The sequence below is a fragment of the Spea bombifrons genome, chromosome 4, assembly GCF_027358695.1.
Source record: "Spea bombifrons isolate aSpeBom1 chromosome 4, aSpeBom1.2.pri, whole genome shotgun sequence".
In the NCBI taxonomy this organism is placed as follows: Eukaryota; Metazoa; Chordata; class Amphibia; order Anura; family Pelobatidae; genus Spea; species Spea bombifrons.
The window spans coordinates 73,367,603-73,393,035 of record NC_071090.1 but is presented as its reverse complement, the minus strand read 5'-3'; the positions used below and the strand labels follow the sequence as shown (position 1 = coordinate 73,393,035).

At 39.1% G+C, this 25,433-nt stretch overlaps 2 protein-coding genes across 6 annotated transcripts in view; one reads left to right on the top strand and one right to left on the bottom strand.

Annotated features, from left to right (window-relative positions):
- Positions 1 to 5,398: 5,398 nt before the first annotated feature.
- LOC128492082 (C2 calcium-dependent domain-containing protein 4C-like) lies at positions 5,399 to 6,658 on the bottom strand. The gene has a single exon (XM_053464512.1). The coding sequence runs from the start codon at positions 6,635 to 6,637 to the stop codon at positions 5,411 to 5,413; it is 1,227 nt and encodes a 408-aa protein (XP_053320487.1). The 5' UTR covers positions 6,638 to 6,658; the 3' UTR covers positions 5,399 to 5,410.
- Positions 6,659 to 14,773: 8,115 nt separating this feature from the next.
- TLN2 (talin 2) overlaps positions 14,774 to 25,433 on the top strand; it is an 83,325-nt gene continuing 72,665 nt past the window's right edge. For 2 of the 5 annotated variants that reach the window (XM_053462064.1, XM_053462061.1), the window contains exon 1: positions 14,813 to 14,860. The gene's annotated coding sequence lies outside the window, so the exon portion shown is untranslated. Of the gene's footprint in view, positions 14,861 to 25,433 lie in introns of all 5 variants that reach the window. The other 3 variants (XM_053462063.1, XM_053462062.1, XM_053462065.1) reach the window with 3 other exon arrangements.

The following is a 25,433-nucleotide window of genomic DNA, read 5'->3' as shown; positions in this document are numbered from 1 at the left end:
AGGACAAGGACATAAGGTTTGTTTCATACTTCACTTCATAGGTTCCATGGTTTAGAACTCCTGGTCTTCAACAGGCATGAACGTAACAAGAATTCACGTGTATTATATGCAATGTTCTCTTACTACAAATAACATTTTCTGTTTGGAGAAACCTCCGTTACCATAAACAGTCTCCACTAATCTTATCATAGTAAGATAGCATAGCAAAAAAAAGGCTTGTATTGGCTGGTCTCGGGACATTTCCCAACTAGGAGACTTCTCCAAGTGGAAACACAAACAATGAGTTCCAGGACCAGAATCCTCTGCTTCTATATCAGACCAAATTTCCAAAGCCCTTTACCAATATTATTACGATTCCTGTAGATGTTTCTATTTTTTCTTTTCTGTTTGTTTATTTTCTCCAATATATAAGGGTAAGGATGACCTTGTTGAAGGAGGAACCAGCGTGTGGGTGAGAAAAGAGACTGAGAAGTAGCAGGTTTGTATTTACAGACTTTTGTTTGGTTGCCTTCTGATAAAAAGGGCTGATAGCAGGGTGCAGTATACCTAGCAATAAAGCTTACTGTAACATTCAGATGCCAAACACTGACATCGCAATCTGATGCTATAGTTATGGATGGGAGTCATGGAAAAGTCAACCATCCACACAGCAATAGTGTATTGTACTTGATACCGTGGTTTGGTCATCCGTGTAGTTAAGGTAGTAAGCAGAGGGAATGTTGGTTCTGCAAACAATCTCAATACTGTATGGAAAGAACTGAAATTAAATGTAAATGGATAAAGTAGCTGCTGCTTCTATCATTCTGTTAATATAGGAGATACTTTCTTACTAACTCCTTTTTTCTAGTTAACTATAATTTTAACCAGATGCTCTCTAACTGCATCAGTTCATCTCCCCTTTCCTCAAACTGTTTACGATACCCCAACACCTCCTTCCTTGTGGGTTTTGGATATCCCATTGCTAGGGCTGTGTCATCTTCCATCTCCTCTGAGTAAATTATTTTAGCTAAGTCTTTTATTGCAGCTCTTAATTAAATATTGTACTTGAGGATCATGAAGAACAAACAATGTAGAGAGAAAAGGTATCTCTCCACCCTGTGTTGGCGTCACTAGATTTGGGCTATTATTTTACTGATTCATCAGACAAAACTTTTGTTGAGTTTAGGCCAGCCAGAGAACGATGCCAGGCTAACCACAGAACAAATGATAATAATGTGGAAGACAAATGGTTAAAGACGGTGGAATAATTGCAGGAAACTGTATTATCCATTTGAGAACAGGCTCTTTAAAAGTCTATAATGGATGAATATAATGGAGTTTATTCATGAAAAATAAAAGTTTTAGGTAAGTTGCCATGCGACGAAAAGCTTCATCTCACTGCATTAGGTATGCGTTAAGAAGGGTCTGAGCTGAATAATTACTATATTAATATTTAAGTTAGTGATGTGAAATTCTTCATAAACATGAATGTCATAGCTACCAACAGTCCAACATTTGTCTGGACAGTCCCAGTTGTCTGCTGTCATCTGAAATTTCCCTAATTATTCCTGTATCTTATTATGTACAGAATGAGGTACTGCACATTGGATTATGGGGCAGGGATGATGTTGTGTGTGACATCACAAGTTGCCTACAAAGCATCGGCCTTGTGTGAAGTTGTGTCATGCCGTCACACCTATGTTGTGTGTTTTCTGGACTCTCAAGACTTTATTCCTAAGGTTTCTGCCACATTATATGTATCTCCAAGTATATGTTCACAGACTCTTGTGTTGTTCTGTTCCATTTGTAAAGCATTGTACTCACTGTTCTTGTTGAATGAAAATATAAATACGTGCAGACTCGCAGATACGCAGTAACACGGTCATAAACTCCAGACCCTCAGTCTTTTTTTCTAGACATAATTATACTCATTGATGATTAGATAAACACACTGACACACTAAAATGAGTACAGACAGACTGATATATGGAGGCAAACAAATGACACAATTATATAATCATAGGCAAACTGACACAAGGAAACACAGACTGGACACTTATGGCAAAACAATCACACCATCATAACTAAGGGTGAATTTACTGAGGGGTGGCAAGGGCTGAAGATATTTTAGCTATTAATGTTTATAAACATTCAACTCTGGCAGGATTTTAGTCCTCAAGGACACATAAATAATCATATCCATTCAGACTCTGATACAAATAAACGGAAGATGATAACATTATGCACTCAAATCAATCAAGGACACAGAAACATGTGGCTGTCTACCGGGTGACAAGCACAACTCGTGAATGACACGCTTGTAAGTGTAGTGCCACCTCTTTCTAGTTTTATTAATGTTGTACTGTTTTATAATTGATAGATGTACACTCAATGGCCACTTTATTAGGTACATCTTGCTAGTACCGGGTTGGACCCCCTTTTTCCTTCATTCTTTATGGCATACTTTCTACAAGGTGCTGGAAACATTCAATTGGTACTAATGGGCCCAAAGTGTGCCAAGAAAATGTCCCCTACACCATTACACCACCACCAGCTTGAATTGTTAACACAAGACAGGATAGATCCATGCTTTCATGTTGTTTACGCCAAAGTCTGACCCTGCCATCTGAATGTTGCAGCTGGAATCGAGACTCAGACTTCCAGTCTTCCATTGTCCAATTTTGGTGAGCCTGTGCAAATTGTAGCCCAAGTTTCCTGTTCTGAACGGAGTGGCACCCGGTGTGGTCTTCTGCTGCTGTCGCCCAAGGTTTGACATGTTGTGCCTTCAGAGAGGGTATTCTGCATACCTTGGTTGTAATGAGTGGTTATTTGAGTTACTATTCAACAGTGTATTGGTCTGTGCCTTAATATAAGTCAGGTAAATAAAAAATAAGACATAAAAAATAAAACAAAGAAAGAATCAAAAGGGGAAATAATAATAATAATAATAATAGAGGAACTGCTACAATACTACCAGTTGGTAGTGTTCCAGAAATACCAAAAAGAAGGATATACAAAATCTAGAAATTCTGGTGTATGCACTAGCTCCAAAACAAAGAAACAGGTTACAGAGTCTAAAAACATATTTAATAGATGCCTATTGCATCAATATTAAAATACAGAATTGAACATATAAAAAACAATTGATAATATACAGTTTGCAAAACAAATGCACAAATGCCAGTGACCTGACGCGTTTTGCCCTTAAGGGGCTTCTTCAGAGGATTTTTAAAGCTGTCTCAATATAGACACTGTAACCTTTAAGGCCTGTTTTGCAGAGCATAAGCAGTGTAGTGTGGCTGGATTCAGTATTTTGCAGCTTGTTTTAATTCAAATCTGTGTATATCCCTCACCAGGTTCAATTCTATTTTAAAAGTGGGGCATTCACAGAGGTCTACCCGCTACCCAGAGTATTTGAGTTACTGTTGCTTTTCTGTCATCTCGAACCAGTCTTCCCATTCTCCTCTGACATCAACAAGCCATTTTCATCCACACAACTGCCGCTCACTGGGTATTTTCTCTTTTTTGGACCATTCTCTGTAAACCCTAGAGATGGTTGCGAGTGAAAATCCTGGTTTCTGATACCAGCCCGTTTAAACCAACAACCATGCCACGTTCAAAGTCGCTTAAATTCCCTCTCTTCCCCATTCTGATGCTCGGTTTGAACTTCAGCAAGTTGTCTTGACCACGGCTCTAGTGTTGGTGGTCCATTGATATTCCTTTATACAGGAAGAATGCAATTTGCAATGTATACTTTTTCGGTTACACACTGCCTCTGTCCTGTATTATGTAACAACGCCTTCTCTTATGTGTTTTTGAACCATGTCCAGGTAAAACTTCTTTAGTAAATAAACCTTAGTAGGTCAGTAATTTAATTGTCTTCTGAAGATTTTTTTCAGTTTCTATGCAGCACCCTGTCAGTGCTTGTCACATGACAATTAAGTGTCATTGACTAAATTATGGGTGAAGCAAAAGTTTGTTGGAATAAGGAATTATTTCTGGTAAGGTTTTGGTCTTTGGACAGTATTAGGAGTGATGTTTCTAATGCTGCATGCTCAGTAGCATGCTGTCATCCAAAGTAGCTAGAGTGCCACTGAAAGTGTATATTGCAGGGCTGCTAATATCAGAGAGCCCTAAATGATGCATTTTGTATATGTGTCAGAGTTACAGGAGCCAGCTGGACACCCTAGGGTTGATGAACCTCAGTTTATCTCTTGGTATTCCCTGGGTGATAGTGTCCTTGTGTTCTGCTCGTGAACACAAATCACCAATGCGTAATATATCAGACAGGAGTTTATTATTAGGAAGGAAAATATCTGCCTTGCTTCGCTTCGGTCAATATTTACCTTCTGCTTATAAATCTACTACATAGGAACTGATGTGGATTTATGGTCGTTGCCATGAATAGTGGTACTTGGACCTTCATTAACCCTTTCCATTCTATAAAGTATGCCAAATAAGTATTGTCACTTGGAAGTGTCATGCCTGGGGTTTTAAAGATCCAGTGATACATAGAAACAATGTGATCAAATGACAAGGACATGCTGAAGGGATAAAGGGTCAGTCCAATACAGAAGTGATCTTATGACACTTATATGACACTTACAGGAGACTTAAAAATAGTAACATGGCTTATAGGGTTAAAGTACCATTCTAGTCCTATGTGGACACAGAACTCATAGAAGGGAAGAGTAAGCTGTCAGACCAGGAAATGTAAAGATTACCTGTTATTTCACCAAAACTGATTACTCAGGCTGGCTTCATTATAGACATTATTAACCACAGTTAGATATTTAGTTACTTTAAGAAAGGTATACTTTGCTCATAAAAACTTTGTTCACAAATATTTATTAATAAAAATAAAAAAAAACAAATTTCATAATATATTTATATATATAAATAAATAGACATATTTACTAATACAAAGGATAATTATAGTGCTAACATTAAGTGCAGTTGTATATAAAGGTACAGGCAGCAATGTTTTATCAAAAGAGCTTGCAGTTTTAATTTTTGATTAGGCGACATGAAAGCAGCTGGAGATCACAAGAAAAAATAGCCTGTGATGTCAGCTTGTCCCTGTCCCATTCAGTCATTCTAATTCATATTATAACTCACAGTTGTACAGGGTTTCTAAACAGACTGCATTGGTCTACATCAGTGATGGCTTATCTTTAGGACTCTAATGGACTATAATTCAAATGATAGAGTTCTACAGGTTAACCTGTAAAGGACTAAATACTGATCTGTCCTTCCACTTGTACTCTGGAACAGCTAGAAAACAATTTGCCCTAACCCACCGCTCATAATTTGGAAAATGAATGTCTATGTGTCTTAAGTTTGCTTACAATAGCTACAGGTACATAATATTCACAGTTTGTTCTGGTTCGATAAAAGTGCTTCTGGTGACCTTTTAATGTTTGTTTTCTCTTCAAAGAGACAGGATACTGAGCAGGGGAAGCTCACTCTGCCCCAAAACACAGTCTCTCTTCATCCCACTCATTTTATTGACGGCTTTAAACTTTAGACAGTAGCAGCGTAACTGAGCTTCAGACAAGTTCTCAAAGAAAAAGTCCTCATTAAAAATGGGGTTCCGGCTCCTCCTTATGACTGTACTCCGCTGCTTCTGATGTTTCCCAGGAGTCATGGAAAGCGATACAAAGCAGTTAATTGTTTTTGGGTCAGTAGAGAGGCTATAAAGTCCTTCAGCACTGATAAGACGAACACGGAGCCTCTGAGCCGCAGGACAATATTCTGCTGATAAACGCAGCGAACCTCCATTGTCCAGAAGCACTGAGTTATCTGACAAGAACCTATCTCTAGAATAAAGAAGGTCCATTGGAAACATGGAATCCATTATACCATCAGAAACTCTACGGTTGATGTTTGGACTGCTGTCTGTGGAGCTCCCCTCATCTGCAGAGAGTGAATTATTTCTGGAAAGACCATTTTTTTCCTTTCGCTTTCCCTTGAAAGCCATGGAGAACAGTTTGTCTTGGCTTATAGCTTTGAATAAGGAGCTGCCGCGTGGAAGAGACCTGTGGAGAAGAGGAGAACTAAAAGGTGAAGAGTCTGTGGAAGATGATGTGTCGCTGTCCAAGGTGCCAGATCGGCTTAGTGGCCGCAGTCGGAGCGTAGAAAAGGTGCTATAAGAAGTTGCCCTATGGCAGGAGGTGGTGCTGGAACGAGATCTGGGCAAAAGGATGGGTAGAGTGTCCGGATCATTATGGAAAAGTGACTCTTTCCTTCTAGTGTTGGGGCTTTCCAGCAATGTGCAGAACCCATAGGAAGTCTGTGCTTTGGGAAGATGGGGAAGAGAGAGAGCTGCCTGTGCCTGTGGATCAGCGTTGGTACTCTCTTCCTCAGGAAGCTCTTCTGCACTGTCCACTTGGATGATATGTGTGTCTGGAAGATTAAGTACTTCCATATCAAGGGATGCTCCACATAAGTCAGGGACAGACATATGAAGAGGTTTCATTCTCATTCCTCGTTGGGTTGGAAACCTAGGAGGGATACAGAATTCAGGGATTCTGTCAGGGGTTAGAACATTTGGGCACGTCAGAGGACGTTGATTCCTATCAGCAAGGATGGTCCTCATTGTTGAATCGGACGTTGATGCGACTGTATCTGGCACTTTAAGCTTTTCTAAAAACCACATTTAGTGCAACGCACGATTTCCAACCAAAGATTATTCTGCAAAAGGAAAAAAAGGATAAGTGTTTTGCCCAAAAATGTATAAAATGTCCTATCTGACAATGTATTTGGTATTTATATGAAGAAGCAATTTGTAATGTACCACTGTTATCTGTGTTAAGCTTGTTTTACTATGGTATTCTCTGTATTCCGTAGCAATAGCAGCTCATACTACTTTGCATTTTGTTTCCCAAATAAAAGGTCATGATTAAAATATATACTGTTCATATCCATTTATGAACTTCAGAGTCTTTCTGGAGAAATTTAATGCATTCTACATTATAGTAATACAAACAGCTAATACTTCATAACAAAAATTTAATTTCTTAACTATACAACAAATATGTTCATCTGAGGGACATCAGTGCTAAAAAAAGGTGAACATTTTGAGCATTGCCTGAGCATGATGGGGATTACAATCCACGGCACCTGGAGTACTTTTAGCACTTTTAGTTGCCTTAAGGAACTGAATTAGAAAAGTAAGAAGTTAAACTGTTTAAGATTAGATCTGGTAAGATTAGTGATAAGGATTTACCTGTATGTTTTCTGCAGCCAGATCCTGCTCACATCACCCGCACAGGATAGTATATAAAAGCAGCAGCAGCAGCTGTGGCAGGCAGACAGGTAGAATGTGTTGGTCCAGCTCTGAGCTCTGAGCTTAGTGAGCGCTGTCACGTATATTTATAGAAGGCTAATGCCAGACATCCAGCCTATCGTATGTAAGGGGCAGGCGTGACTGCTTTCTCTGGAAAGAAATACGAGTCACACAAAGAAGCTGTGTGATAGGAGCTTGGTACTGTACAACCTGCGATGTGTTTTAACAGACCAACAACTAAAGCAGACTAGATAGCCATGTAGCTTTCCTTAAACACATATCCTTATATGTTGAATACACAGTTCAGTCTTTAAAAATACAATTAAAATACAAACAAAATATACATTTGTGCATAACATATGAATATACGTAGCATTCTAATTTATATGGATGGTATACATAATTCAACATTGTGGTCATGCAATGCAAGAGTGCTTTTATTGTGAGATGACTCTTTTTTGCTGCGCGCATTCAAAGTTGTCCATAAGCCCTTTTAGTGACTTGGAGATGCTAAAATGTGTGCTTTGCACCTATGGCTCTGAAGATGCAGTGTCACAGTATTTTGCACATACTATGGAAGGTCATACACAGCCCAAGGTTAGGCAGGTGGCTAGACACTTTTAAATTAATGATACCATACATTAAAACATGTGTAATACACACTATGCACATACTGCAATGGCTCCAGTTGGGCAACAATGATTTTTAATACATAAAACATTTAACTACTAGCTAACTTTGCTGTTATATGAAACTCATTAATCCTTAAACCCATGTCATCCTCTGGTCGCTTTATCTAACATAGAACTGAACTAAACAAATGTCACATTCATTAAATCACACTTCTCAGACGATCTGACCTATTTCATATGGTTCACTAAACGTTACACTGAACCTATAACATTAAACACGTCACCAACATTGTTCATCAGACCTCTCTCTGCTTTTGAACCCATTCTCCCCTTTGTTCCCTGTAACCCTGGCTCTTTAATCATTTAAGATGTCTCTATACTTTTTTTATGCCATTTTTTCCTACATGCAATTGCCTGATGGCTATTTTTTTATTTGTCAGGACTGAACTATTATCAGGATCAATGTGTTAATGACTCCATTAATAGTTATTGTATCTAGTCTGTGACTAATTTTTACTTTGGTAATGCTGGGAAGACTGATATACCATAAATAAACCAAAATATTTGTATGCTGGGTAATATGACATATGCAGGTTAAACTATAAACTAAATAAAGTCAACATAAATAGGGTCTATTCATAAATTTGGAGTCTATGAGGTGAGCCATAGCACAATCATACAGGTCTTAGTCCCACTTAATAGAAGATAACAAAAACCCTCCATTCACCATGTACATAATGAACATATCTTTGACCATACAAACAACACCAGGTATGTGACACCAAAGAGTACCAATAAGTATGCAACCTGATTGGAACGTTTTCTCCTTGAAATGGAAAGCTTAAGACACGCTATGAATGCAACATTTGGGACTGTACTGTCTTGCTTTACACAATACAATGGCCTTTCCGCATGCACACATCCCGGGGACCCCTTGCGCATTGTGCCCTTTTACTTCCATTTGCTTGCCATGGAACATGTTGGTGCTTTATAAATGAGCAGATACATATAAGTACAGTATAAGCGACTGTCACCATGTAGTAGACTGGAGACTATGAATTCACGACTTGCATGTCTGCAGCTATATTATGTAACAGACAAGCAATGACACCCATTTTTCACATTATTAATAAGAGATAAGCCTGGGACACTACAAAGTCACTATTTATGAGTTTTAAAGGAGGTGATTCTCCCACATGCAGACACATGCCCTGTGAACAAAGTGTATTGTTGAATGGAGAAGAGGTCAAGTGCCAACAGAAACGGTTACACAGGTATAACAGCTTAACACTTTTCACACCTTCACTGGAGCATCACCAATATCATAGATTGTATTTAACACTACAGGCCAGCGTATGAAAATGACCATTTTTATCATCATTATAGGAGTGAGCTTAAGTGAGTCTACTATAAAAGCAAGAGGCCTGCTCACAGCATGTAATGTACAATAAATGTGACAATTAAATGAAAAATGCTCCTATGTGTATCACTAAAAACATTCCACTTCTTTCTATATAACAAGTATGCTAAATATGGAGTAATATTTTATTCCTCGCTTTGTACCAGTAATAGGCAAAGTGTCTTGCCTCAGTGTCATTGAGGCATGTAGAGAAGTCAGTTTATGGTGACATTTTCTGTATCCGCTTGCTTGGTTATTTCTTTGCTTTTACTATGAGTCCATATTCCCTCGACAATATTTTAAACTTTATATAACCTCTCCCAGCTTTGTGCAATCATATCCTTCCAAAAAATAATTACACAGGATATCCGTCCTGCTTATAACACAAATAAGCACATCTTACTTTATCATTTGATTCTCAGCCAGCCCTTGGTTGACATCTGGTGGACATTTGCAAGAATGTAACAGTTACTTATTTTTGTTTTCATGATAAATACATGCAATTCAGCTAAAGTGAAAATGAGGAGATAGTAAGAAAATGGAGAGATAAAAAGAAAGATACAGGGGATAGATAATGAGGAGCGATAGAGAGAAGGGGGAGATAATGAGAAAAAGGAGAGGTGGGGAGAAAGGAGATATATAGTGGGAAGGGGGAGTAATGAGAACGAAGAGAGATGGGAAAAAACGGGAGCGATAATGAGAAAGATGAGAGATGTGGAAAAGTTCCAGAGATAATGAATAAGGTGAGAGAAAGGGAGAAAGGGTAGGGATAGTTAGGACAAAGGGAGAGATAAAGAGAAACAAGAGAGATAGGGATAAAGAGGAGAGATAGAGAGAAAAGTGCTTGTGTTTTGAATGTGTTTATTTGTAAGGGCAAGAATGTCTAAGGGCAAGCAAATATGTAGATTCAACGGCAAGTGTGAGCTTGGATGTGTTGGGGCATGTGTGAATGTGCATGTGTATGTATGTGTGTACGGGCAGGTATTTATAAGGGTAGACTATATGTGTATTCTGACAGTCTATCCATTACTGTTACTGTTTAGGACCTAAAGAGTATAGAGTTAATTAAATGTGTGTGTGTGAGCTAGACTGAGAGAAGCTCTGACTGAGAGGAGACCAGAGACCCTATAGATAGGGAATTAGGGTTTCACTAACGTAGCTATGAGAGGGGATGGGATTTTGATGCAAGGTAGTCCGATGATATATGTCTAGTTACACATTATGATTCAGTTTTTAGTGTATTTTAGGTAAAAGTCCTGTGTTTATTTGCAATCTGTTTGCCGGGGCAAATCCTGTGGAGGCAATCCAGAGGACATGCCCAGTACCCAGACTGCATTCATTTGACTTGCCCAGTACCCAGACTGCATTCATTTGACTTGCCCAGCACCCAGATTGCACTCATAGGACTTGCCTCAGCACCCAGATTGCGAAAATAGGACTTGGCCCAGAGCACACACATAGCACCTGCCCCAACTTTATTTGTCCCCAAGTGGAGTCGACGGAGAACGCTCTCGGATTATGTCAGGCACAAGGGGGCGGGGCTTCCATGAGTGGCAAGTTTAAAACCCAGCACTGAGTATTACTCAGTCATACCTCCCAACATTTCAAAATGTGAAAGAGGGACACTTTTTTTTTAAATCTCGCGGAACTCACCAATACAAGCAATTGCACTTTAAAATGTCACGCTCGCATCGCCACTTAAAACACTTTTCATTTTTGTCAGCAAAGTCATGCATATTAAAACACATTGAACTGAATTCCCATAAGGCTCAGCCAGACATACTACTTCCATGATGCTGGCTGAGCGTCATGGGAAGTGCAGCAACAGTAAAGCTGCAGATGCTAGCTGTGAACTAAAATTCCTATGATTCTCAGCCAGCCAGGTGTCCACCATAATGCTGGCTGAGCATTATTGGAAGAGTAGTACACAGCAGCATGTTAGCCCCCCTCCTAGGACCCCTACACACACCTGCCCATAAACACACATATACACATACACTGCCCTTACACACACATATACACGTACACTGCCCTTAAAGAAAAATATAGACACGTACACTGCCCTTACACACACACATATATGTATACACTGCCCTTACACACACATATACACTGCCCTCACACACACACACATATACATGTACACTGCCCTTTGATTTTGGAATCAAAACATTTGTTACTGCAAAAAATTGTTTGATGAAAAAGTTCCATTTTATTCATTGGAACAAAACAGTGATCACATTCTTCACAATATTCTTGTAAGAAACTTTTATTTCTTTATTAATTTATGTAAACTATTTTTTCATATTTAATAAAAGCTATGATTGAGACAATTTGCTTTTATTTCCTTTTATTTGCCAACCTCCCCCCCAGTTATGCACATCTGCCCCCAGGCTTGCCACTCTGCCCCCAGAAATGCATTATACCCCCCTATAGGACACTTTGCCTCCCTGATATGCCTTATACCCCCCTATAGGACAGTCTGCCTCCCTGATATGCCTTATACCCTCCTATATGACAGTCTTCCCCATGATATGCCTTTTAACCCCCTATATGCCACTCTGCCTCCAGAAATGCCTTATACCCCCTATATACCACTCTGCCTCCAGAAATGCCTTAAAAGGCATATCATGGGACAGAGTGGCATATAGGGGGAATAAGGTATTTCTGGAGGCAGAGTGGCATATAGGGGCTAAAGGTATTTCTAGAGGCAGAGTGGCATATAGGGGGTTAAAAGGCATATCATGGGGCACTGCCTCCAGAAAAGCCTTATGCCCTCCCTGACTTACCACTGCTTCTGACTCCCTGGTGTTTGGTGGGGGCTGCGGGTAGAAGCTAGCGTTCATGAAATTAAAGGGGCCGGCTTAAAAGGGTTGGGACGAAGAGCTGAGGCACGGCCATTGGGCGGCGCGGTGCGTGCACGCCAGCCCCTTTAATTTCATTAGGCGCCGGCGGTCGGAAGAGGCTTTCAATCCTGCTCAGCGGCTGTTTTGAGTCCTGGCCTCACCCTTCCTCTGCCCCTGCAAAGCGGGACAGAGAAAGGGATAGGCGGGACAGAGACCCAAAATCAGGACTGTTGGGGGGCATGCTCAGTGCTGTTATTGTGCCGTATTGAGCTCCTCCACTCCTTGCAGTTTGTTTACTGATTTATTTGTTGCTGACCCTGGTTATCATTGTTGACCTTGCTGATTTCTGTGAACCTGACCCTGGCTATCCTTATTTGACCTTGCTGATATCTGTAAATCTGAAGCTGGCTATCCATTTTTTACCTCACTGTCTAGTGTCTCCTGGATTGGTGGTTTTCCTGCATTCTGGAATCCTTCTCATTATAACCTTACACCACCTTAGAGCTCCAACACCAGATGTGAGATAATACTACCGATTTCTGCATTCTGCTAATGCAATCCTCCTCTTTAGGGGGCAGTCTCTTTTTTGGCCCCAAATCCCACTGTCCCTCTTTTCTCCCCTGATGTCCCTCTTTTCTATTACCTCAAAATGTTTGGTGAGTATAAGTGTATCCAGGTGTTCTACAATGTTTATAGAAACGTGTTTCTAATTTAATTAAAATACATTATTCTTTTACGCATCTTACATAAATAATCTGAAGATCACGAAGTCATACAAAATGTCTTCGTAAATCCCGATCCCTAGCCATGCCTTTACCCACAATCCCTAAAAAATGCAGTTCTATCCTTTTGAGCTCTAGATATTCCACCATAAAGAATTCTGAACACATAGAGAACAAAAAGGAAATTATGGAGCAATATTTAAAGTTTGAATTGACTAAATAAGATTCCCTATGCTGAGTCATTTACCTTGATAAATACTTTCATGTATTTACCAAGGTAAGTATAATGACCCTGGGCTGCAAAGCGGTTCCTATAAAAGCATAAAAATTGCCGTTAGTCTCTAGCATCAGATAATCATGTTCATATCCACGTGTTAAAAGGGGAAGTCCAAGGAAAAAAACATATTTTCTCTAAACAGTAAAAACAGTGATTTTTGTGGCATTTTGTTTATCTGCAGGCCTTGCTAATAAGACTATGATTACAGGAGTAGAGCCCGTACTTGTCTTAATGTAGGGGTCGACCAGTTTGATTTGGAACTAGGAGTCAGCCAAAAAAGTTGCCATACACTAACATACATTTACACACTCTAACACCATACAGTAACAGACACACGCCAACATCTTATGCATAGAAACACTAACACCTTACAGTAACACACAGACATGCCCAGTTACGCTCATGTACACACATGCTAATACCACACACAAAATACACACACATTCTAACACAATATGCTGACATACAAACATAAACAACATCATACACTAGCATCACACTCTTATGCACATACATGTACACACACTGGCTAACACTATATACAATTACATAATCTAGACACATACACACTGAATCTGGCGCTACATATACACTGATATTACAGTACACACACACTTACAGACTGACTCCAGCATTATACATATACAAACCCACTGACTCTGACACTACAGTATACATACACTGCCTCTAGCACTATCCATATACACACATACACACTGACTCTACACAATAGCGTACACACACTCAAATACACTATTCCCCCTACCTCCCACCACGCATGTGTGTTAATGTTCAGCTAATTTTGTATATTGCCAAATTTTATAATATTGTTACTTTTCACCCTAATATAAAAAGACCCAAGGGCTGCCACTGTAGGGAGTCAATTATGCCTTCAAAAAGAAAAAACAAACTCCTTCATACTCCAAAATGACATTCTGATTTCACACTGAATCAACAAGCTATGGTTGTCATCTCCTTGTATCTTATATCACAACCTCTGGCACCTGGTGAATTCCACATCTCTATTGCTCTTACTGTAACGATTCTGTCCATCTGCAGGTGCTCGGTCATGACAGTCAACCAGCAAGACTGCATGTCAGGACATTTTTAAATAAAAGATACAGTTCTGGAGCCCCTCAGCGGTTTTCTTTCCTTTCCGCCATATTTTTCACCTTTTAGGAAATTCTTCATCCATGCCCTCCTTAATTTCACCCCAATCAAACAATCACATTATTTATTGCAAGAACAATAGCAGGACCCTCTTCTCCTTCTGTACCAGTGCGCCTTAGAATAATGTATAGGTAAAGGTAAAATATACTGTAGTGTAAGGTAAAATACAAAAACAGAGGCAGGTTATTGCAACATGAAGAAATAATCGCAATAAGCTATTTAAGAGGTTGGCAGATATTTCCCTTGGACCATATACAGGATCACGGAATACGATTGCCTCCAGCATGAAAAGGCCTAAAATATAAATTAAAAGTAATTAAATCATGCCAGCCACAAGATGGCGCCCGTTGTCATACCAACCAGGTCCCTCTTACCCACCAGTTGTGCGACTGCGCGCTGAGAACCCTTAGGGTATTCATCCCTCCTTTCTAGGATTGTCTCCTGCGCATGCGCGTGTTGTGGTCCGGGGGTCGGGCACTGCTTCAGGCGGAGAGACAGCGGGGGATGGAGAGGGAGTGACTCGGGGACCGGCTGGTATCGGGACCGGGTAGGTGATATGGAGAATTAGTTCTGGTTACTGCTATACGTGCATTATTATATACCGGCTGCACGTGTATATGATGTTTAGGAATGTGCATACATCCTATATGTGCCGCGCGGGCATGTGTGAAAAGCATATATCTTATGGAATGTGCATATGTACCAGATAAATAGTTATCGGCGGTATACAGATGCCTGTCCACGTGTGTTCTATATGCGATATATGTCGATGTGTGTGTGTGTGTGTATATATATATATATATATATATATATATATATATGAGTTAGATCCTGTTGGAAGCTTGGGCTGTGTATCGCTGTGCGTTCTTTGGAAATATAATGCATGTCTGTGATGGCATATGGAACGGGAATCTGTTTATATACCTTTTATTTATCTCTCCAGAATAAGAAGGCAGATTTTTTTTATATATCGCTGAAAACCTTGGAAAATATATCTGTTCAGCTTTTAAAAGGTGTGGATAGCAATCTCTTTATATACTCGTATCAGATACCTTGAGTATCACGGCGTGGGATGTGTTTCGCGATTGTGTGTGGGATATCAGGGCGTGCAACAGAGGAATTTAAATTCTCAACATGTGTACATTATCAGTGTCTAGAAGGTTAAGGCTGTGTGGATCGCTTGGGTTTTGTGTTCGTGGTGTGTGCTAGGCATGCAGAGGCGTGCTGTATTGTATATCAAGACCCATGCCTTATTGTGCACATAAACCATGATATATATATATATATATATATATATATATATATATATATATATATATATATAATGTACTAGAGTAAGCATGTACGATTTCTACAAATGCCTAGATGTGATTGTTTTAATGTATTCTGCTTTGGATAAGGGGTTGCCCAATCTATTTAATGACAAAATATTAAATACACATTTTAATGCTGGTATTGATATGTTTGTGTGTGTGTGTGTATATATATATATATATAACACGTGTAAACATGTAGACCATTTTTGCATGCTGGTGCTGTAGATATTTATTGGTATAATAAACTAAAATAATAATATAGTGTGCTAAATTGTATTATGGGTTGTTGCAAGCAAACTCTGGAGTCTGACTGTTAAGTATTGCTTTCATAAGCTGTTCTAGGTTATTAGTAGAATGTCTTTTGAAGGATCAGCAAGCCGTGTGTTCTAGCAGCTCTCCTGGGTGTCATTGTGTAATCAGCTAGTTGTAAAATCTTTTATGGGCTAATCGTGTTCTTTTTTTTTCCCCCCTCTCTCCATATATTTCTGTGTGCTGAAATTTTAGATTTGCCAGTCTAATTTAATACTTGCAGTGGTGTGGCTCTTGGAATAATTCAGGTCCTGCTGTTCTCAAGTGTTATGGGCTGGTGATCTATGTGCATTCATGACATATGTATTAAATGAAACACACTCATCTATTGTATTTGATAGAAACAATTTATCCTAAAGAGTTAAGATGACTAGCAACGGTCCCTGGTCTTCCGGTTTTGGACTTTTAAGACTTATTCTCAGTGAGGGACACACCATCTGAGCTGATGCAGACCTACCCAACGGCTGTTCTGTACTCATGTTTCAGTACTACTGTTTTGTCAACTCCTTGGTCCTGGCAATCCCAAGCTTTCCCGCTCGATAATGTGTTTCGACTATTGTTGCTTTCCTTTGCCTCAGATATTCACTGGCTGTTATATATCTTGCCACGTTTGCCTTTGCTCCAGTCTACTTTTGACACTTGCCCTGCCAAGCCCAACAGTCTCTAGTTACCGGTAATTTGCATGGTATATGCTGCCCCACGTTTTTCTCTTGGCTTTTCCCATAAAGACTTTCATCGTTAATAAATTACTTTCATGTTGGTGTCATGTACCTTCCATGTTGCCTTTTTATATGTACCATGTTTCTGAAAAGTCTTATGACCGAAGAACATGTTCTCTTTTTGCTATATCAACTTGTGGCTTGACAAATCCCAGGTAGCCATGGCTCTTTTTTTCATCATAGCTAAAATTGTCTACTAGGTTTTCGTATAAGTAAAGAGAGAAAAAGTAATGTTAGTAGGAGATGTTATTCTTTTGTTTGGGAGAATTATAATTCAGTAAATATATATGGTACATTTGGAAATATATTATGGCACATTTAACTTTTAATTTAGTGATATATGAAAAATTATTTTTCTCCCTATAACCTTATTTAAGCTAGTTTTTTTCATAATGTCCTCTTTGTTATAAGTATTTTATTTTTCACATCCCTTGTATGAGACTGTATGTAGAAATGCATCTGTTCCCCAGGTTTCACTCGCTAGTATTGGTGTCTGCATTGTTACTTGCAGTTTGCTTCAACACCAGTGAGGCTGAGACTGTCCTCAAGTGTCTAGATATATGATGTCTGGTGTGACAGGTGAGAGATGACACTTCATTACTATTTCAAGCCTGGATGAGCTTTCAATGCTAGTGTATCCAAAAGGACAATCCTACACTATATGAGCAACAGTGTGTGGACATCACACTTACATGAGCTTGTTTTGCATCCCATTCCAAAACCATAGGTATTAATGTGGAGTAAGAAACCCCCCTTCCCAGTGGATATAAATGCCTCCACTCTTATGTGGAAGTTTATACCGATTCAGCCAAAAGAGCATTTGTGAGGCCAGGCACTGATGTTGGACAAGATGCTCTGGGTCACAATCAGCATTTCATTTCGTCCTAAAGGTGTTCAATGGGGTTAAGGTCAGGGCTCTGTGCCATCCAGTCAAGTTCCTCCACACTTGTCAAGCCATGTCTTTATGGACCTAGCTTTGTGCACAGAGTCACAGCGGTGCTGGAATAGCAAAGGGTCTTTCCCAAACTGTTGCCACAATGTTGGAAGTATACATTGTCTAAAATGTCTGTATGCTGTAGCATTAACATTTTCCTTCACTGGAACTAAGGGGCCTAGCCCAACCCTGAAAGACAGCCCCAGACCGTTATCCTTCCTTCACTAAAATCCTGCAAACACACATTCTTCCATCAGACTTCTACATGGTGAAGCTTGATTGATCTCTCCACAGAAGACATTCCCACTGCTCTAGAGTCTGGTGATGATGTGCTTTACACCACTCCAGAGGATGCTTGGTATTGCACAAAGTGATCTTCGCCTTGTGTGCAGCTGCTCTGCTATGTAAACCCATTTCATGAAGCTCCCAGCGCACAGTGATTGTGCTGATGTTAACATTTTGTAGTGAATAATGTTACAGGGGACATGCGATTTTTACGCACTTCAGAACTCAGCAGCTCCACTCTTTGAGTGTGCATGGTCTGCTGTTACGTGACTGAGCTGTTGTTACTTCTAGATGCTTGTACTTCACAATAAAAGCACTTACTATGGACTGAAGCAGATCTAGCAGGGCAGAAACGTCCCAAACTGACTTGACTCTGAGCTCTTCAGTACAACCATTCTACTGCCAATGTTTGTTTACAGAGATAGCTGTGACAGAAACGCCTAAACATAATAATTAGGAGGGGTGTCCACATCCTTTTGGCTATATAGTGTACTTCAATGACAAAGTTAAGTGATGGGGTTCATTTCCAGATTTCTTGTTTTTTTGCATGCAAAAAACAAAGTCTGGCAATGAACCCCATCATTTAACTTTGTCATTGATCCTCATATCAGCATTACATAGACACTTTAAAGTATTGTTGTAAACTGGGTATTCACAACAATACTTTAAATGTCTATGTAATTATGGAGCTTGGCTCCTTTAAGTGCCTTTATTATACAATTATTGTAACAACCCCGTCTTTACCATCCATTTCCATTCTGTGGGAGTGACCTTTTAACCCATAAGACGTCATTGCTCACACAAGCTGAGCTCTTTAACCTATGAAATATGTCATAATTAGATTACATACATTTTTCAAAGAACTGGCCCTTTAACCCATTTGGCATGTGACATCTCCATCCTCCCGGCCCCCTTGTTATTGCACAACCCAGTCTACCCCCTTACCTCTGCAAACTCTCACATTTCTTCTCTTACCAGTATTTTTCTGTCTTTTTTTTTTTTCTTCCCCAGTGCATGTCTTTGTCCTTCGTTTCCCACTTCCCTATAACTTTATTTCTTTTTCACTATACTGTTTTGAATATCTGGTCCGTGCCCCTACTGTTTTATCTACCCTTATCACAGTTCAGCACTCTAAACCCTTCTCTGTTGTGATTTATTTTAATTTTCAACAGTAGCTCAAGTCCCATTATTCCACATGAATCCAATATATTGTTGTCTGGGAATGGCTTGTGATTACTGTACTTGATCTCTGGTTGGATGAATTGCAGGTACCTTTTTCCACTCCGTGAATATATCCTCTAACTTTACAACCTTTTCTGTCAACGTGCAGCTAGCCACGTTTTGGCCTTGCCCCCTCCTAGATCCCATATTGAGAGTGTGGGCTAGCATACCTGGGATGTTTTCAGGTATATGAAAGGGGGATGGGCCTTCCGGTATACAGATTTTGGCATAACGGTCAATCTGAGCTACTTATGCCACTACCTAACTTTCAGCTTCTTGCCATATTAGTTTATTCACTAAACTGAGTTTGCAGGTGGGCTGAAGAATTTGAGTTAATCACTGTAACTGTTTTATGAAGCGTCGTGAGCGGTAAGAAAGATTAAATATATACTGAAGGTATGAAGATTGGAGAGATGTGAATGAGAAAAAAAAAGAAGGTGAAGAAGCCTCTGTTTAAAAAAAAAAAAAAAAAAAAAAAAAAAAAAAACTGCCATGCGGGTTATAAGCTAAAGAACACCAAATCAGTCTTAATCTACCTGAATACGTTAGCATTCCAGTGTGTTTTTAGGTAAGCAATTTCACTAAAACTGAGCATGCAGTAGGAGATTAATTTCTTTATGTGATAAGTTATGTCCTGTTAATATTAATAGGAAAACTTTGCACTTAAAGAGTAGATGTGGAATGAATGCTTCTTGTCTGTGGGTTTTGACACCACTTGACTGTGTAAAGTGGAAATATTGATAGGAAAAAAATAGAGCAAACGCTAAGTTTATATGATTAAAACTATGTTGGGATCCAGATAGAAAAGTACAGTATCGCTTACAATTCAGTTAAAAATAACCAGTGAGATAATTTCATCTGCCATTCCGCATATATCTTGGCATGCGCAATGTTATAAGCCAGCTAGTCCGTGTCTAACACGGGCAGTCTATGGCATGAATCTACATCCCATGAAACAAGTCAAATTTCAGGAACTTTGCCAGTAACCATGTGCGTTCAGTCCCAAGCTCATATGGGCACATTTAATAACCGTATGATATGTTAAGCTACTGTGAAATAAACTAATAATTGGGCAAAGTGCTGGCACTGAGTGTCGGATGGTAACAGGAAGGCCTTAGCTACTATAAAAAGTGTCTGTTAAATTAAGTACTGTCCTTTCTAGAGAATATAAAAAAATACATGCCCTGGTATATTTATGAAAGACAGACTATTATTTTTATTACGCTTTTCTACTGAAAGCAGGGAGCATACTTATCATGTATACTGGGAATTGTATTTTGCATGCTTATATGCAACTTGTGCATGTGACACTTAGTGTCCTAGTCCTAGCCCTGAAACTTAGTGTCCCAGGTGACTACTTGGATTTTGGGGAAATTCTTTATTCTACAGATGAGGGCGAGTCTCGCTCTGTCTGTTCTCTATCCACTCCACGCTACTGTGCATTTCAGCTCTGTTAACTTCTTTATTAATTGGTTTGGGTCAGCACAATCAGGAGTTCCCAGGTCTGTTGATAGTGTACAACTGCACACATTTCACAATTTTCCAGAAACACATTCTATCACAAACGACAGAGGTGAGTCACTGCATGTTGTCTTCATGTCAGTCAGGTTTCTGGGACCACTTTTAGCGTTTGCTTAAATAAAGCAATGCACAGATTTGCTAAAATCTCAACCAGATTTCAAGCCAAATTGAGTACTGTTTTATATTAAGTTATAGTTGGAACATTGCAACTCCTTGTTATCAAAATATATAGTTGAATCAAGGTTGCAGTTGAGGACCGTCACCAAACTTTAATGAATAGACTAGAATTTGGATGAATGTTTAATTTGTATATGAAGTTCCACTAGCTCGTTAGTTTACTTACTGAGTTCCAAATAATGTGGTTCAAGATTGTCTTATGATAAATAGAAAAATAAAGTAGCTATAATTTTAAGTTTGGTATTATGGTAGCATTAAATGACCACTCTGGCCCAATTTCAGTATAAAGTGCATATGAAGTCTATTTTCCAGTGCGACTCGGTGCGTACATCTTTAGTTATTGGATTAAGAAAATAAGGTGTTCATCTTGTGAAAGCAGGAAGCATATTTAAGTACACAGAAAAAAAAAAAGGGGCATTGATCTGTGTTTTGTTTGTGTTTGTTGTGTGTATTTTTCTACTTTGTTGATCCTAGCTACTTCTTTTTGAAATTTATGAATTATGAATATTTTTAATTCATCCTTATTTTTATTAGTTGCAAAGTGTTGTAGTCATCAATTCCTCGATCCATATCACTTACTGCGATCAGGAAACCAGGTTTGCAGTGTGAAGCAATGCTACGCAGTAATTGATCTTCCCAAAGGGTACATAATTCACCTTTTCCTCTCTTGGGTACAAGCCTGAATTTATACAATAACTGTTTGGCAGCCAATTACTTAATTGCATGAATTCTATGCATTATGATGAGATCCTCAGAATTGTTTTTTCTTGCAATTTCAGCTAGTAAGCATCACCTAAAGAGACCGTAAAGGTTAAAGTGAGTTGTGGCTCATAAGCAGATGATGCCTTTGTGAAATCCGTAATAATGTAAGTTATACTTAAAATGTTATTTTGTGCAAAGTTGTGACTGTGGACCCATCAGTAGTATCATTACAGTAATGACTACGCTACTTTAGATTGCACAATAGTTTAACTTCCAAAGTGTCTAAGATGATTTCTCAAACTAAGTGACCACAACAAGTATATCTGTATGAAATTGAGGGGTATGCTGCTCTGTGCCCCCCACCCATAGCGGCTGTTTGGATAAAGTACCTTATCCTTAATCAGCCTATGTCTGGTGGGCCACTTTTGTGTTGATTAAATAATATGCTATATGAGGAGTCCCTGTGGACACACTCTTCCTTTATGCCCACAGGTGCTTGCCTTACTAAGCGTGTGGCTAAATGTATTTTCTCCAGTTCTGTTTTCTTACTCAGTAGTAGGTTTTTACATTATCGAATAGCTATGTTGACCCAGCGTCTCCTTTTTCAGGACCCTATTACTATCTGTTCCTAAAATGTCTGCTTGAATAAGGCTATTTATATTATGCCATGTAAAACATCACCTTAAAAAGTAGCAAATTAGATACCTTGAAAGTTACATGATAGCTGTTGCTACATGTAATTACATGGACACTAAATAGACTAACATTAGTTCGGAACGTAAATTCATGTCGAATAACTGAAATATGAAATACCAGTATATATATAATGCGTGTATGCGACTATGTATGCTGATGAGGTGTACATCTATGCTATGCAAAGCTGTCCAACGCCACTGATTAATGGCTGTGTTCATGTTTTGCGGGTGGTACTTAAGATATCGCTGAGAGAAACAACAAAGTTAGTCTATTTACATACCTGGAAAATCTTGTAAGATACACATTCCAGCTCTGTCGCCAAGGATGGTATCATATGTCTGAGTGAGTATAGAAAACAGGATTTATTTTATTCCGAGCTTATATTTTCAAGGGATAGACATCCAAAACGAATAAGAAGATGCCTATCTCAAGGGCCCTCTATACTTGTATTTTAATACCAGCAAACTTCCCAGAAATACAACACAGAACCCATCCCTTCCTCTACTCATGGATGCTGGAGCCAGTTGGGTATGTGGTCCATTCTTGTATGTGGGGAAAGGTGTGTAGGGTTATACAGGGAATTGGTGGATCTAAACATCCCTACACCTCACATCATTAGGTCAAGATGGCTCTCTTGGGATCAGCTGCCATATGGGACTCTTTTAGAGGCAAGCCTGGAATGTCCCTGAGAATAGTTGTAATAGATGAAAATGTTGCTTCAAGAGCTACTTTTTTCTAAAATTATGCAGCTTTTTTTTTTCTTGTGCGTGTGTGTGTAGATTTTCCAACTTTCTTATTTATTTAAATGTTTGTACGTGACATGTCTCTTAATCTATTTCAAACTTTTTAAATTCTGAAAGTGTTTTGTTCATGTCTGAGTTTCTGCATCTCCTACGTGTCCTTTGATAGACGGCCCCCTCCCCAGCAGGGTGGTTAATTGTAGCTAAACGGTCACATTGCTAATATCTGTCCATTATGGAGCTGTAATTGCAGACAGGGTGCTGTTCCGTTAGTCGTTAGCGTGGTTCATTAATAATTCAGATATGCAGTTGTTAAGAAATTGGCAGACAGAAAATAGGAATGGCCGCACGCCTTGAGAGGAAACTGTGTGTAGTGTATCTGTCTCGACCCAATAATGTTGTTGATTTTATCTTTAGAGCAACTTATGCAGTGCTTCAAAGGGTATGACCAAACTAGAATTGACAGACAAAGACAATCTGACACATTAGGTGCCGAAGGTCCTGCTTACAAGCTTACGCTTTAGATGATGCATCTAAAAAGGGCAGTAATGTTTTATGTAGTATGGCTAAGTTGTCACAATGTATTTGCATAGAGGACCACAATGGCCAGGCCTGAGGTAGTTTCGGTGACAACGCAGTACCAAAGGTTCAGACAGCAGTTAGTAAATAAACTGAACAAAGGTTGAACAGGAGAACAATCCAAAAGCCAAGTCTTCAGGAAGAACTCTGCATCTGAGTGTACTAGAGCTGGCTTTTGAGAGCATAATTTTAGTTTCAAACATAGTTTGATGTGGATAGATCCATTACAGTTGCATGACTATACTGAAACAACTGTGCGTCATTTCCTTGCATCTTGTTGCCAAGGCAACACGTTATCCCTACATAAGAGGATGTTATCTGTACTGCATCATTTTTGTCGTATGTGATATGATGCATAGCTCACCATGAGGTATTTGAAAATTTCAATAAATCTGTTAGATTGTTCCTCCTTTTCCAAATGTATCATGGGCAGTGGCAAAACTGCAAGAACGTCACACATGGGGTTTCCAAAGTGAAAGCTATATCGGTTTTCCATCGTTTGCTTAATGGTTTAAGGGTCCTCCTTTATGGAACATCTGCAGGGTATCCAAGCCCCATCCCATTCCCAAACCCTGCCGTCAGGGGGATGTATTTGGAGAATGCAGAAGACCCAGAAGCAGAGAGCAATCGTCAGTAAAGTAACAAAGTAGCAAATTCTGTGCGCTTCATTGAACTTGGACAACAGAATTTGGGCTTTTTTAACTTTTCTGTTAAAATTCTGATTCATTATGATGCCTTTTTAAGATGCTGAATTCTGGTATAACGTGGTGTAACAATCGTTAGGAGTATATGGCTGCTTCCACAGCTGAACCACTGGGTATACCCCATTGACCTGGCCTTTTTATCTCTGGGGGAATTTAACATTCTTTTGTTTTAATTGTAATATGCATATTTAAAGTGCTCACTTCAGTGTCCATTTAATGTCTTGGATCATCTCATCCATGCCTAGTGTTCTACTTGCCTTGTATACTGCATGGCAACTAAAAGGCAAATGGCCTGCGTGTTACAAAGTGGCACATTTATGCTTTAATATGCTTAGTTCCTTTTGGATAAAAACGGTTATACCATAGCTGGCCTTCTAATGGGTTAATGAGTAGTGTAAACAATGTTGTGTTTAATAAAATCAGGAGTCTTTTTTTGATTAAAAGTTCAAACAGTATAACTTCCCCTGGTTAACCACTGCTGACAGGAGGGAGATATGTGTGTGTGTGTTCCTGCGGTTAACCGATATTATGGTATGAAGTGGCTACACACTGTGCCCTAGGTTTGGTCAGGAAATCTGCGCAGTACTTAACATAAACGTACTTAGCGTGCTATTGACATGTAGATGTGGAGTACAGCATATGGTCCGGCTCATAAAACCATGATCTTTTAAATACTTCATAGATGAGAGGTTTTTTTCTTCAATGCCCTGTGTGTGCATTTGGTATTGGGTTGTTTATACACGTAATAAAGTGGTAGTATGAAAATGTTCATAAAATAACATTCTCTAGATTAGACACTTGCGAGCAGGGCCCTCTTTAGGGATGAGTAAATGCAAATATACATCCTTATATTATAAGTTGGTATTAGGAATTCTGCTAATACCTATATATACTCAAAGCTGCGCACTTGGAGTTAGAGAAAACACAATCACTTATAGCAGAGAGTTCAGTTTCCTTTTACTAGAACAACAAAGATCATCTCAATGTGATGTCATTTTTGGAAAAAATATTAAACCTATCCCAAATATATAAACTGGGTAACAAGCCTAGGCAAGCACCAAATCTACTAATGTGTCGTTGTTGATTACTATGCCAATATTTGTTTTACTTCAGTGATTGTTTATATGCAAGAAGTATAACACAAGATAATAGAATATGCGCAGTGAAGCTAACCATATATCGCAAGTAACTAGAAATTTGTGACGGCAGTCAGCCTG

Bases quoted from the DNA above. Each gene is read 5' to 3' on its own strand.
- LOC128492082 (XM_053464512.1), bottom strand. From the start codon at position 6,637: ATGTGGTTTTTAGAAAAGCTTAAAGTGCCAGATACAGTCGCATCAACG.